The sequence below is a fragment of the Simochromis diagramma genome, unplaced genomic scaffold (assembly GCF_900408965.1).
Source record: "Simochromis diagramma unplaced genomic scaffold, fSimDia1.1 OVJJ01000822.1, whole genome shotgun sequence".
NCBI lineage: Eukaryota > Metazoa > Chordata > Actinopteri > Cichliformes > Cichlidae > Simochromis > Simochromis diagramma.
This window is the reverse complement of record NW_024387520.1, coordinates 1,262,236-1,277,926: the sequence shown is the minus strand read 5'-3', so window position 1 is coordinate 1,277,926 and position 15,691 is coordinate 1,262,236. Positions and strand designations below refer to the sequence as shown.

The following is a 15,691-nucleotide window of genomic DNA, read 5'->3' as shown; positions in this document are numbered from 1 at the left end:
GAATGGGCTGCGAGAGTGTGGAAAAGGAGCATCCCGCCAGCCCAGTCCTCAAAAAGAACCCAGATAAATGAAGAGCAAAGGCGTAGAAAAGAGGCCCAGCACACATGAGTGCATATAGGTTTAGGGTATATATGCTGAGTATTTCGATGACGTGCTTTTACTTAATGTGGACTGTCATTATGAGGGGAAATGGTTCCCAGCGAAAGTAGCGGGTGCTGAACTAAGACTGACCTCTCGCTTTCTTTCATCTCCCTGGTCATCTCTGTTCCTGTAGTTTGCCCTAACCTCATCACAGGCTGCTCTGTTTGTTTGGCCGTAGTCTGAGTGTATTACACACTCGTTGTTCTGTGAAAACCTAATTGCAGTTCAACCAAATGGTCCTCTTCCTTCATCTAAACAAGCGCTCTTCTCCCCTGCTCACCAGTGTGCATGGTCAGAGGGGATCAAAGCGTGTGGTAAGTAGGGACGTAGACTTTGCAGGAGTGAGTGAGGAAATGCTGAGGGCTTTTTGATGTTTTGGAGCGTTTTCTCCGCTAATAAGAAGAAACTTCTCCAACCTGCTCATAATTTTAGAACACTTGGAACACTAATAAATGGGAGCAAGGGCATCTCAGGCAGTTCTCTCAGACTTTTTCCTCCGCTTATTCATTTAAACCTCTAATTAAAATGCAAAGCATTCTCGTGGTCCTCTGGATTTGGTGCTGCACTCTCGCACAGCCTCTGACTCCCTATCTCCTCTCCTTTTTTTTGCTCCTCTCCCCTGCTACCCCTCCTCTTTCCACCTCACCTAACTCCATGCTCTCATACTCTCTCTGTCTGCCTTTGCTTCTTGTGATCAACACAATTTGACCTCTCACTTGGAAGAAGTGCACAGAATTTAATGGATTTTTTACAGTCTAATCTAACCAGTTCCCTCTTTATTGCTGTTTTGTACCCAGTGGACCTCATCTTTACCAGGCCTCCCCCCTCTGCCGCCTCTTCCACCGTCACACCAAGAAAATTAGTTCATCAGAATTCAAAATGTACTGCTGGCTAATTAAAGGAGTGTTAATTGAGTGTTCAGAATTGGGTACCCCCTTCACCAAATGCACACAGACACACACAGACACACACACACAGAGCAATCACACAAAAAGCACACACGCAATCACAGTGACAGCACCGGGTACACCAAGGACGTTGCGCTTGGGGAGTTTCATGCCAATCAAAAATGGAGAGAAAGGAGAGTGCCCATCCTCCAAGTGAAATGGGATTTCTAGATCATATCATGGCCTATTGCAGCTCAGTTCAGTGCTGTGCTGCCATGTTATCCAATCCCTGCCTTGCTATCTCTGTCTGACCGCTGGAGAGTGGAGCACTGCACAGATAGCCCCTCTCTCACGGCGTGCATCGTGCTAATGAGGGGTGGCATTTAGAGATGTGCTGCTCTGACACATGGGCATTGTGTGCCAGGCACTGGGTGATTAAGGACGAAGGTCAGCCCATTAATTGCCTCCCTGCCATCTCCGCTCCCTGGCGCGTGATCTCTCAGTACTAATGCATGTGTTTGCCTGAGCTTTTATCTAATCTCCAATGCAGTTCAATCACACTATGCTTGGTTTGTTTACATTCCTTTCATGTGAAAGTTTTTTTTCCGCTCTTACTTCTTTTCAAAGCAGCGCTTGCCCAGGTTTTGCTGTTCATTTACTGTGAGCTATTTCATGTGCTTGTGAGTGCACATAGCCTCCTGCTCTCAGGAAGGGAAATAGCATATTCTTCCATCCCCAGGGGAAATAATTAATCCTTACAAGGCTGTCGCATGTTGAAATGAAGCGAGTGTGAAGCATTTAGCCCAGGAGGCATTGCAGGCTGTCGCCCGCACAGGCACCTGTTGTTGTCCCTGCCCTACATTTCATGAGAGAGCGCTGAGCAGAGGATAACAACATGCTCCACTGATGGCAAATGAGACACACAACTGCCGATGCAGGTGTGTGTATGCATGCGAATGTGCCTCCCCCCATTTTTTTTTCCTGTTTTTCTGCATGATGTTTGCATGCACGACCACGCTAGAGAGTGTGCACAGGTGCAGGAAACCCCCCCTCCCACCTTATGAGGAGGTAAGGGCTCGCACAAAGGAGGCAGTACTGGCGGCCTCAGAGGGTGTTTATCAGCCCGCACCATCTGTATGCTGCTGCTCATTGCTATGATCTACTGCAGCCTAAACCAATAAGTCACAGAGCGCCAGCCTAAAAAGAGACTCACTCCTTTAACCTCCATGTCCTCACTTATAGACTTACTGCTCTGGAGGAGAGAAATGCAGAGACCCCGCACATCAAACACACAGTGTGAATAACAATGTGTGTATGAGAGTGAAATATGCTCTGGTTTGTGGCCATACTTAGGCTACTGTAATCAACTTTGCTATAAAATTTTTACCGTGGAACTTTTTAAAGAGGAAGCCAGAATCAGAAGCATCCAGATGCTCATTTGCCTCCTCCTCCTCCTCTTCTTCCTTTATGCCCATGGGTTCTAATAACCGGAAGCCTTTGTGGAGCTGAGATGGGTTTTGTAGGCCTGAAAGGCCTCTAATCCCTGTGGCCTGTGAAGTGTGAAACCCTTTGATGCCAGGTTGGTGTGCCAAAGGCTCTGCCTATTGACAAACAAGGGCCAAGCTGGGAAAAGACGGAGGGAGAAGGCTTTCTCCTCTCTCTCTCTCAGAAGAAATGCAGGCTCAGGCATGGAAAATATGGGCTCAGTCAGTGAGAAGGAATAGAATTAGCCACCCTTTAATGAATTTCCTGGCTGTTTTTATAGTTTTTTTCCTCATGTGGCAGTAATTAGGTGGAATGATGGGCATACTGCAGCTGGGGGCTTATAGGGGCGGCAGGGCACAGGCCCTTGATATGCCTGAAAGCCAAGTATCTTTCCTCATTTAGACCATGTGATGATCAAAGATGTTTTTTTGCCCTCATGTAAAGATGATCAGAAAAAATGCTGCCATCCATTTGCATGTGGACCAGCAATGTGCTTTGAAATGAGCATGTTTTTTTCTTCTGAGCAAATAAGTCTTCTGTCAGTTTTCCTCTGCAAGTCAGAACATCAAAGCAAATGGCACTGCTGTCACCAGGGAAGCAGGGCTTTGCCTCAGTAAGGTTGGTTAGATCTTAGATAGCCTAGCCTGGCATACTCAGACAAGCCCATTAGAATGACACCCTAAATTAAAATTAAATAATTAATGTCAGCACATTTTTTTTTCTTTCTTTTACAAAATTTAAAGCCTAATTTGATGCCGTAGAGTTTCTGATCTGGAAAGCATGTTGCCTGTCGGATGAAACAACACGCGTATAATAGTTCAGGCACTAAATTTGGCTTGGAATATTCACAGTTTCTCCAGTCTGCTGTTAAATTCCCAATTTATTTCTTTTATGATATGGATCTTGTAGATTTAATCATTTTCACAGTTGGAGAGCCATAGGGTTGTTGAAATGAACTCCCCATGCTTTCTGTAATGGGAGCAAAGAAATGAGAATTGTGACTACTTGGCTGTGGAGTCTCTTTAAAATGATTTTGCAATCGGAAAGCAAATGGAGTGAGTCCTAGTCACAGCCTGCACCCTGCAGACTGCCTTGGGTCGCCAGGACATTTGCTGACGACACAGTTATGGCAGTTAAATTTTTGTGCATTTTGTTAGCTTTTGCATAAAAAAGTCATTTTTGAAGGGGTTGCAAGTCATTTGTGGCAGCTGATATATTGCTTGTAAATTGAGTTCTTTTCCCACCCCCATACCCTTTTTGTTGCACTGAGCTAAGTAGCCATGAAATTGCCTGAATAATGTTGTTTAAATCCAATCTCACTGCAGTGCCTCACCTCCGTGCCCAGCCCCCCCCAAACAATGACACATGGTGGGGTTTTTAGAAATTGCATTTTTTCCTGTTTGCCACCTCAGTTCACAATGACCAACCCTTGGTTCAACGACCGAGGACCATCGCCAGTCTCACTCAACACCAGTGTCCAATTGATTTTTGAAATGAGTGGTTTCACTGGTCAAACCTTAGAGAGAATTTGGACGTAAAGTAAGAGGAAAACATTTGCTATACTGGCGTCTATTTATCTTTTTTTCCTGTTCAATCAAGCATTTTTGTGTAGTTTTTGTAACATCAATTTATATTACAAGGATACGGAGGCCAGCTTTTTACTTCTCTAACCTCATACTGGAAATATTTAATTGTCACGTATGAGCATACCATTTGTATAACTAATGTTTGATTTATTTCATCACTGAGTTTATGTTTTTCTGCCTTTTTAACAAATACTTTCAGCAAAAAAAAAATCACTCAAGTATTCTGGACTTGGCTCTGCTCTCATGTAGTTCACCTTAACCAGGCTACTAATTCCCCATGGATTTTTAATAGGTTTTTGCTAGGGCCTCTCATGTACTCCTGGACTGAATAAAAAATGTGAAAATTCTGTGGCCAAGGGTAAGACCCAGTAAGTGATAGCACTTATAAATCTCAAATGTGCCACTGCAATTAAACAAGCTTTTATCCCCTCCCCTTCATCCCTCCTTGCCTGGTATCCAAGGCTAACCCAATTCAATGCTAAAGAGAGTCCGAATTAATTTCACAATGCACTGATTTAACAGCGCCTAAGGTACCAGGCTTTGACAGAATGAGTTTTTAAAAAGATCCATTTGTCTAGGGATGAACTTCCACAGGAGGGTGAGAAAATGAGATGGAAGGAAAGCTCAGATGGAGGACGAGAGAGAGAACGCAAATGAATGCCAGCCCTCATTTACAATTTTCAAACTCTGTGTGGGTTTGCTCTGAAGTGTTTCTGCTGTTTGTAATCTTGTGTTATTCGCCTGCTCTTGTGTCACGATGACATCTTTTAACCTGCTTTCAATGTAGCCGTGGCGCTGCTGCCAGATCTTACTATTCCAGGAGAACAGTGGTTATTACAATTGATTGACCCGGCTTTGTGAATGCCATTGCTGTCAGGCTCTTTGATATTTCTGGTAATTAAACCCCAGGTCTGCTGTTCGCTTCTTCTACAGGCATTTGTTCATTTCAGTCATTCTTTTTTTCTTCTTTTTTGTGTCTTGCAGGTGAACTAGTAGTGCCCACACACTCCCCTCGCTACCCCACTGCGGCAGAACTTGATGCCTATGCTCAGAAGACAGCCAACAGCCCGCTGTCCATCAAGATCTTCCCCACCAACATCAGGGTTCCCCAGCACAAGCACCTTAACCGGACTGTAAATGGATATGACACCACAGGCCAACGCTATAGTCCCTACCCACACCTCCACACAGGGGGCTACCAGGGTCTCCTTGCTATTGTTAAGTCCTCCTCCTCGTCATCGTCATCATCGTCAACATCCACCTTCGTCTCTTCAAAAGGTGTTCTCAAGAACTCCGAAGGCAGACGGACTAAGCTCTCTCCAGCCCACATAGCTGTTGCCCCATACCCGCCCCCTAGTAGTAGCACTTTAGCCAGTGGCCATGGCCAAATGGTATACCACACTGGGCCCTCAAAGCCTCCAGAAGGCCCCAGACTGTCAGTGCCCCCAAATGTCACTGTAGCTGGCTCAGTGATCCCTGTAACGGGGGGCCGAGGCCTGGCCTTGCCCACGCAATCCAACCTTCCCTCCATTCAGAGCATCATCTATCAGATCAACCAACATTGCCAGGCCCAGGCTCTGCAGCAGGTGTGTCAAGGGGCTGCCACCGCACCATCGAATTCCAGCCCTTCCAAGCAGGGCGCGGCTGTCATGGGGGTCTCTTCTAACTCCTCCGGTGGAGGCTATGTGGTAGGAATGGGTCCCCAGGCTAACATGGTATACACAGGTCAGGGGCTGCCGGCTCAGAACTCAGAGGCGATGAAGACTGGTGTGTACGCAGATGGTATGGACTACATACTATGGCAGAAGCAGCAGCAACATCAGCAGCAACAGCAGCAGCAACAGGCTGTGCTCCGCATGTACAGTGGAGGCAGTGGAGGAGGGGGCGCCATCAGCAAGTCCCCGGAAACTTGTGTTCCAGGAGGAGGGATTATGGGTGCCCAGGTGTCCTCCTCTTCTTCTAGACCTTACCACCTGACTGCCAGTGCCAGTGGAGGAGGCGGGCTGGACAAAGTCAGCTCTTCCCCTTTGAACTGCGTGGGTATGCACGGAAACTTCTCAGTGGGTCAGTACTTTGCGCCGCCGTGGAACAGCGTGCTGGTGACACCTGACAGTGACTGCTACAATCCCCAGGAGCTTTTGGGCACCTCCACCGGAGGGCCGGCCACAGGGCACAGAGAGATGGGCTACCCTCACCACCATCACCACTATCACCATCACCATCACCACCCTGCTATAGACAGCGGGGGAGGTTTGTGCTGCAGCCTGCCTAGCAAAAGCTTGTGCAACACGTCTGTGCTGAGCAGCAGCTTGCAGTCTCTGGAGTACCTGATCAACGACATCCACCCACCCTGCATCAAGGAGCAGATGCTTGGCAAAGGCTACGAGACTGTGTCTGTGCCACGTCTCTTAGACCACCAGCATGCACACATCCGCCTCCCTGTTTACAGATAGAGGGGGAAGTAAAGGAAACGAATCAAGAGTTGTGAATTTGTGAAGAATCTCAAAGTTTAAAAAAACAAAAAAAAACCAGATGTTTTTTTTGGGAGGGGGGGCAGGGGGTTGATGCGAGTGCCACTGCTTTAACTAGTGTGGGTGCTTAGAGAAGAGCAGTTGTCGTGCTGTGTGGCCCTAGGTTTGGTGGTTTCAAGGTAGGCTGTGGAAATCCCAAATACAAAAAGTGGTAGTGATTGCCAGTGGGAATGAAAAGGGATTTCATGATTCTCCTGATGTTCCAGCTTGTGGTTTGCCAATAGGATTTTGAATTAATTATATTTTTTTGGTCTCCTGTTTTTGTTTTGTTTCTTGTTTTTTTTTTTTCTCATGCCTGAACTTGTTTTGACCAGAATCATAGCTTGACATGAAGTGCATAAGCCACTTGTATCCCCATTCTAAATACTAAGGATGAAGCTACTGTGTAGGTTGTCACTGAAATGGTCACAAAAGGGCCAATATTTAGGGCTGCTCTCAAAATCCAAACTCTGTAACAGTACACACACGTGAACACGTACAAAAGACAAAAAAACAAAACATGTACTGACAAGTGAGAAGATTATAGGCTGTACTTGGGTGTTATGTACAAGGATCATAAGGTTGAGTTAAAAGGCTAGTACGATATTAGTTATTATTGCTGTTATAATAATTGATACATAAATTGCACTGCTTGAATTTTGTTAACTTTGAAGTTTGGAATTGGGTAGTTTGGATATGATATATTTAAGAAACTTGAAAAACTTGAACCTATTTTTTGTTGTTTGATATATTTGTAGGTATATTATATGTATTTGGCTGCTATGGGGAAAAGTGTCTCAAATGCTTTTTTTTTTTTTCAATTTAATTTTATTATTTTCCACTTTTTGTTTTGATGACTTAATAATTTCTCCTCTGGCTGACGTGCAGTTTCTTATGTCCTGGTGTGAGGCATAGTTGCTGCTTTGGTTCTGTAAGAACCTGTTTGGAGAGCTGTTTTTTTTCCTAACCAACACTGGAATCATACAATACAATAAATACTTATTTAAAAAGAAAACATTGCAAAAAAGAAAAAAAAAACATTACAAGAAAAAGAATTGTTACAATGAAGAATGTGACTGGGAGGTTATCTGCATAACCTTACATGTATGTTAATGCGTGTATGTGGCTGAGTGCATGCGTGCGTGCTTTGTCTTTTTCTTTTTTAAATTTGTGTTCTTCAAAATCCTCAGACTTTTTTTTTTTCTTCTTCTCAAATTCTGTCATTACAAGATTTTTACCACCAAGACCGAAAGACTGAGTCACCGGTCCCATAAACATTATATCTGCATAATGTACGGGAGATGGTTTGCAAATTCAACCCCTCTTATTTAATTTTTATTTTTGGAGGCTTTAGATTTTCAGTGGAGCTAGAGAGCATTTTCTCACGTGACTCCTTTATGACTGTATTTACAGCACTACAGCCTCTTCATCTGTCAGGTGCTATCATCATGAGAAAGTGGTGGAAACAAATGGAGATCATATCTTCGGGGTGCTATTCACCCCTAATCCTGCAAACAAAACAAATGAAAACAATCATGCCCTGTCCTCTGGCATCAGATGAAATGAGACTCAAAGCTCACTGCTTTTCATTGTCCATTTCAGCCCCTGGTTGGGATGCGTTTAGCCGAGGCCAGTCTTAACTTGATGATTCAGAGCAGTGAAATATTTATTATGACTGTGAGATTCCCTTGAATGTACTGCACTTAAATTACTGCGATGTTTTATTGCCTTGTGGGACTCAAGTGAAAGAGAAAAATTGGATCAGTGCAGCAGTCCTCTGGTCTTAAATTAGCATTTCTTTTGTCAGTCAAATTTGAGTAGTAAATTGAATTTATTAACTGCAGAAGGAGAAAGAACCAGAGCTTTGTTGTGGGGAAATACTGGCATTAGTCTAGATTTATGAAGTGCAATTATTATGACTGTATTAACATTTTTTTTCTCTGAGCTTACACCAAAAAAAATGTAAACTACAGTTGTCAATACATTCCCAATGTACCACATCCCTAATCCTTATCCATCTTTTGTTTTGAGGTGTAAAATAAATTTCTTTAAAAATTTATTCAGAAGCCACATTTCGGCTTTGAAGTCTGTGATTATTTTTTAACATGTGACCTCTAAAAGGCAGTGGGAAGCTTGGGATATTGTTACAGCAGCTCTGTGAGACCCAGAGTGGAATACGGTGTGTGACATCGCTCGGATAATGTGCTGTAATGATAAACGTAGTAGTAGCAGTGCATTTAGATGATCGTCTTTTAAATGTTTACACTTTGGCCATCCAAAGATACGGGACAGACAGCACTGCTGAAAAACATTAACCGTTAATACTGAAATGCGACGGATATTTAAAAGAAGAAGAAGCATCGTTATGATTTGATCTTTTCCCTTAATTATTAACGATGAGCCTTAAATTTTGAGGTAATGGTGTTCGTAGGCATGCCACTGTATCTGAAAGCTGACAGAGATTCCAGTCTAAAGAGTACCAAGCCCCTTGGCTTAAATTTGCACAGTAAGCCTCTTTAACATTCCAGTGAAATTTTTCATGTTGTTTCAACAGCTTAATGCCCCAGCCGCGGTCTGATTCCAGCATATTTTCTGTCTTGTAGAAATATTTTGACAGATTTACAGATACATCCCTTCCCAAAATCCCTTCCGTTTGGCTTCTGCATCCAAGCATTAAACCCTGTCACATGATGTTGAAGTGAAGAGGAGACACTTGAGGCAGTGGAGCTTCTAGTGTCTGGCCTTTCCCACCAGTGGAGGTCTGAGGCACCAGGCCTCTCTACTAATGGGAATATTGGGTGACGTCTGGCTACAGGACACAGCCAGCAGAGAGTATTCATTCAGTCAAAGGGTTGAAATCAAACACCTTTCAAATAGTAAAGGATTTCCTCTTAGATACTGAGAGAAATCTGGCCATTTGAAGCCAACTTCAGCCGAATAAACAGCAAAAATCCACGTGAATACGATCATTTGTCATTTAGAAAAATACAAAGTTAAAAACAACAACAGTTTTATTTAGCGTAAGGTGACTCTGTGCCTTTGTGGCCACCGTTCATTATGTACAGGCTCCAAACTGTCTGTCCCCTTGGTCCTTTACACACGTTAATGAGCTTCTATTGATGGGATGCATCTTATCCCTGGAACTGTGGTCCATTCCTCTGTTCCTGATTTGGACAATGGACGCTTAGCCCATATTAGGATAATAGAATTAAATTTCAAATAGATTTGTGCCTGGGCTGATCCAGCCACGGCTCACTCAGCTGCAGAGGCAGAGTGGCATATGGCATGTCATTATCTAAGCCCACCCTCCCCCTGTCCGGGGCCAACTGGGTTCAGCAGTGCTTAAACAAACTGAAGGTTAGGACTGGCTGGCTGGCGTTAAAGAGGAGGATAGAACGGTTTTCTGTGGGTGAGTGGGTGGGGGGAGGCTGCTAAATCACAGCCTCCGCGGCTTCTCTGAGGGCCCCAGCACTGCACCCTGGCACCTGGGCTCAGAGGCCTGCTTTAAAGGCTGGGCTGTGTTTGATTGAGGGGATTTGTTTTCTGTTGGATTATATATGGTTATATGGTTGTTCTCTGCCTGTCTGATGGGTCCTGTGCAATGTGACAGGTCTCAGCAAAAAAAACAAAAAAGGGGGGTTTGGAGAGAGGAAAGGATGTGGGCAAGGATTTGGGGGTCAGAGAAGCCTCGAAGCATCAGTAATCAGGATAATTGCCATATTCCTGGTGCCTGGTTGAAGCTTCCCCTATTTGGCTCTGCGGTCACATATCAGATTGAAGGCCAACTGAAATCACCTCTCTGGCTGAAAGACTTATTGAGCCTCAATCTGATTTTCCTAAGTAAAAAAACAAACAAACAAAAACTTCACTTTAAACTTTTTAACACTTCAACAAATATTTTGTCCAGGAAATTATTAATGACACAGAAATCTCAGTCTGAATGAGGACATTTGGATCTGTAATTTATCGCTGTAGCAACAGACCGATATTGACTGTTAACACATTTTCAAGGGCAGAGAGATGCTCTCAAGGATGGCCCGAGGGCAGAACGAAGGTGAAATGACTTATGCTGGTTGTAAAAATCCCTTAGTAAATCCCAATAAGTCCACGAGGACCTTTACCCAGTGTAAAGGTCTAGTTGCATATTATGCGCCTTAAATACTGCTGAGAAGAAAAGAGAGCAGACGGGGTCGTTCAAAGCAGGGTCAGCTCTTTCACTCTCGGAAGAGAGGGAACAGGAGGGGAGGGAAGGACAAAAAAAATATATAGGCAGCTGCTCACTCTGTAGAGTCTTGGCGCTGCTCTAATCTACAGATGACAGGAGGGGGAGAAGGCCCAAGCGCCCCTCGCCCCCTTACTTCCACAATGATTTGGTCAACCTCAGTCATGTCCCCTGGCTGCCCTTGGGCCCCTGGGGCTCTCATCTCAGAGTTCTTCCCAGCATCCCTCCTTAACGTTACATCCACAAGGCCATTCCTCTCCATTTGGCTCCTACCTAGCAAGAAAATACCTTAATCAATAGTTCAGTTGGTTTTGAGGAGGCTTGTATTGTTAATCCACCAGCCTTATTGCTGTATTGCACAATACCATTAAAAGATTTTTCTGTGTTTTGTCACAAACGTTGAGCACACTGCTGTCTCTTTAGTGCTGTCTGATAGAACTGGATGGGTCACATGTGAGCGCCGTAGAATTTAAATTTTGTTTTCAGCACCTGTTAAATGCACCGCAAGGTAAAAGATCAGCACAGATGAAGAAATAAATCAGGATCTTTATCCCAAAAGGCACAGCCTCGGAGCCCTTTTCTGAAAGGCAATGCAGCGGGGCATAATTCCAAGAGCGTTTTTATTTCTTCAGCGCCACAAGTATGTATGTTCAGCTGAGAAAGCTTATGGCCTCCAAATATTCATCTTGTTTACGCTGTGGGGATATTGCTGTATCCAATCAAAACTCAAAAGTCTGGGGATTTTGCTTATTTTCTTCCTGATTCCTTTCACTGTTTGTGAGGCTCTCCGAATGTTCCTGTGGACAAACAGGGCTGTTTTTCCCGAACGATCTCAAATGCACCAACGCTGCCAAAGTCTGAGGGTGCCGCAACCTTGAGAAAATAATATATATGGAAATGGGAAATCTATAAAGCATCTCTCTTATTGTTCTCCCTGCAGTGTTGTATTTATGTTTAAAAATGATTTTGTCTCCTCAGGATGAAAATATGTAAAGAATATCTTCCTTTTTTCTTTTTTGGAAAAATTATCATATATGAGACTCAGATTTTGAACTAAGAAGTCTGAATATTTAAAAAAAAAAAGAAAGAAAAAAGAAAAAAAGCTGTAAAATCCTTTAGTCGTGGGGTTTTCAACTTTTGAATGTGCCTACAGCCAAGCATCCCAGTGATTGCTTACCCTCTCCAGTTCTGCAATCTCCCCCTAATCTCCCCACAACCATCATCTTCAATTTGCTGAAACTGCCACTGTCCCTCCTCCATCCCAACGATCACAGTAGATATTTTGTCTGTTCTCCCTGCTTTTTGTCAATCTCAGGACTGAAATTTCTTTATTTTAAATGTAGATGGTTGGTTTTCTTTTGACCTCTCGTCTCTTATGTATTATTGTTTGACATAAGTAAATAAAGCAGATGACTTCTATGTCTGTCCTGTTATCCGCATTACTCCTTACTTTCATTCCTTCTTTCTTAAACAATTTTTAAAATCCCTGAAGAAGACCTTCCTGTAATGAAGATAAGCATATTAGTCTTAGGATTCACTTTGTGCATCACCGCCATATGCCGCGGCGACAATCCTTTTCACCTTTACAGCAGTCTATTGCAGCATCGGTAAGGCCTCGCAGTTCATGACGCATGTGTGGTTTGTGCTTTTGTTGCCAGGCAAGCTTTGGGACACAAAGGAAACAGTAATTTAATAATGTGGGATTGCCTGATTTTTTTTTTCTTATTTTTTTGCTCTCAAGCAAAGACAAATGCAGGCTAAGTCACAGTATACACAAATTTTCAAAGTGAAAGCATCTCCTTTGATGGTTGGACACACAAGCTGCGGCATAATGAAAGAACAGACCTATAAAATAACCACTGAAAAATTCCCTCCAGTTAAAACACCAAAAACCATTTACACTTGTTTTTTTCACTATATTTAACTCCATCGCTTATATTATATAACAGTCTAATATCAACTCATCTATAGGAATTGTGTGTTGAGAATTTTCCAGCACTCGAAGTAACTCAGCATACACTTAATCTAAATGTTGAACAACACAGGTACCTTCAACACCTCAATATTGACACTTTTCTTCTCTTTTCTCTCCTCACTGCCAGCCTCTCCACCCACCTAAAACATCAGATAAGTCGTAGACTGATGAGCCAGCTGCCTCCACCAGAGCGTGTGGTAGTGGGAGACTGCACACTGATTTCATACACGCTCGCTCAGATAGAAAAAGAGCTCTGTGGAGCAGAAATGCTTCTCTTATTAGCAAAACTCATTCACCTGCACGCCACATTGAGTCCCTGGCAATTTCACAATAAATCATGAGAGATGCCTGTGGAGGCCGGGCAGCCGGCTGAAACTCTGCCATGGCCATGCCCTCGCCTGTCAGTTTAGACACTCTGAATCATTTCGGGTTCAGCGGCCTCGTTTCATCTTAGATGAACTGAAAGGTCATCTCACACGCCGCCTAACCAGTATGTTCCTGGCTCCTCCTCTTCATCGCCCGGTGCTTCAAGTGATTGCTCGCTACGTTTAGAAGCACCCCACTGCGGTGAAATATTTCACTGGGGATCATGGAAGGAATTATTTCGAAAAGACAATTAGCACTGGCTGAATACAGCAGAAAATGTGCTCCTGGAGTTATCTCTCAGGTCTGAGCCTGACATAATCTTCCCCTGTAGAGCATCATTCAGTAACGATTTATCATCTCTTTTGCAATGAAAGTTGGAGAAATGATTAGTGGGAGCGTCACCAATATGAGCTTTCTTCTCTGTGCTGGTCTGCTGGACCTCAGGCAGACAATTAATGTTGTACTTTAAGTCATCAGACAGTCTGGGCTGTTGTTTGGTGATTAAAGAATGAGCTGGCCCAAGTCCAGTTCAGTATCCACTCATCAGCCTGAACACCTTAAAGCTTAACTGGCCAGACAATAGCGGAACAATTTGTTCTGCCAGTATCTAAGGTGGTTAGTTTACTTTAAACTTTGCTGAGACTGGCAACTTTTCCTTTTGTGTGGTTACTAAATGAAGGGCAGTTACGACATGATCCTTCTTGGCTGTCACTTGGTTTGTTGAGACACATTTGTGGCAGCAAGCATGCACATGCTGCAAGAGAGTGAGCCATTTTGTTAACAGTTCACACTTCCTGTGTAAGTGTGCGGTTCTAGAGTTGCTGACAGTGACACTCACAGGACCGAGTCCTGCCCTACTTAACAGGCTACAGAGAGGAGGGAAGGCCAAGTTGTCAGCAGCGCTAGGTGCTCACTGCTTAGATAAACCTGGAGGATTAGTGGCCCAGTTAAAGTTGGGGCAAAGAGGATTAGCCTCTTCTCTGAGGTGGCGAGAGATTCCCTGTGTCCTTCAGCGCTGCTGGCCTCAGTGAGCGAGGAGAGAGAGGAGAAGGACAAGAGGTGTCCAGTCAGGCTTTGGTTATCATTAGTGAGAATTGCCATTCCAGCTCCTCTTTAAATAGGGAAATGTGAGGTGTAACGATGAAATGTGAAAGGCAATGAACCAGTCCATAAATTGTTGCCAGCTTGTGCTTTCATTAGGAAGGCAAAAGCCCATAATCACTGGCCAGGTGTTTCCAAGGGCATCAATAAGACCTGAGGTCCAGTGGGAAAATATATTTCATTGGCGAACCGCATTCTGTTCACTTTACCATATGTTTTTATAACAGTTAGCCCTCACAATTGATTATTTACAGCTATAATTAAAATATACTATATATAGATGCCCTAGAGTCACAATGGTAGACATGGCTAACACTCTGTCAACTGGAATCTCAACTTGCAACAGCGGTAGAGAAATTTAGAGCTCTGCAGCCATCAGCAGGCCAGCGAAGGAACTGCAAGTGATGCAGATGAGGATTGCAGAGGTCAGGAATACTGCATGAGTTTATGAAAATTAAGGTTCATTTTGACTTTTGTATACATTTTATGTAATTTTAAAACACTGTAGATAATGCAGATCTTAGATTGTAGAATTGTATTTTATTCATGGAAAGAAAGGGAATATTCTTTATAACTATTATGATAATAGCCTAACTACATACGCTCACTGGCCACTTTGTTAGGCACATATGTTCAATTGCTTATTAATGCAAATCAGTCAGTCACCTCCTGGCACCTCACTGCATTTAGACATGCAGACATGGTCAGGATGACCCGCTGAAGTTCAAACTGAGCATCTGAATGGGGAAGAAAGGTGCTTTAAGTGACTCTGAACATTGCATGGTTGTTGGTACCAGGCGGGCTGGTCTGAGTATTTCAGAAACTGCTGATTCACCGGGATTAACCCACACAACCGTCTCTGGAGTTTAGAGAGAATGGAAAGAGAAAAAAGAAAATATCCACTGAGTGGCAGTTCTTTGGGTGAAAATGCCTTTTTGAAGTCAGAGATCAGAGGAGGCCAAACTGCTTCCTGCTGATAGCAAGGCAACACTATCTCAAATAACCACTCATTACAACCAAGCTATGCAGAATACCATCTCTGAATGTGCAACACGTCAAACCTTGACGCAGATGGGCTACAGCAGCAAAAGACCGCATTCTGTGCCACTCCTGTCAGCTTAAGAACAGGAAACCAAGGCTACAATTTGCACAGGCTCACCAAATTTGGACAAAAGAAGATTGCAAAAACAGATGAGTCTGAATTTATGCAGCAACCTTTGAATAGTAGGATAAGAGTTTACCATAAACAGCATGAACGCGTGGCTCCATCCTGCCCTGTATCAATGGTTCATGCTGATGCTGGTGGTGTAATGGGGTGGGGATATATTCTTGGCATGCTTTAAACTCCTTATCATTGTTCAAACCTCACAATTTACCTTGGTATTGTTGCTGACCATCTGTATCCCTCTATGACCAAA

General features: G+C 43.7%; 1 protein-coding gene across 1 annotated transcript in view; it reads left to right on the top strand.

The window, feature by feature from the left end:
- fam222a (family with sequence similarity 222 member A) overlaps positions 1-12,250 on the top strand; it is a 51,886-nt gene extending 39,636 nt beyond the window's left edge. Inside the window, exon 3 of the mRNA XM_040019072.1 lies at positions 5,084-12,250. Coding sequence (XP_039875006.1) covers positions 5,084-6,552 — 1,469 coding nt within the window. The 3' untranslated portion in view covers positions 6,553-12,250. The remainder of the gene's footprint in view (positions 1-5,083) is intronic.
- The last annotated feature ends 3,441 nt before the right edge of the window (positions 12,251-15,691 follow it).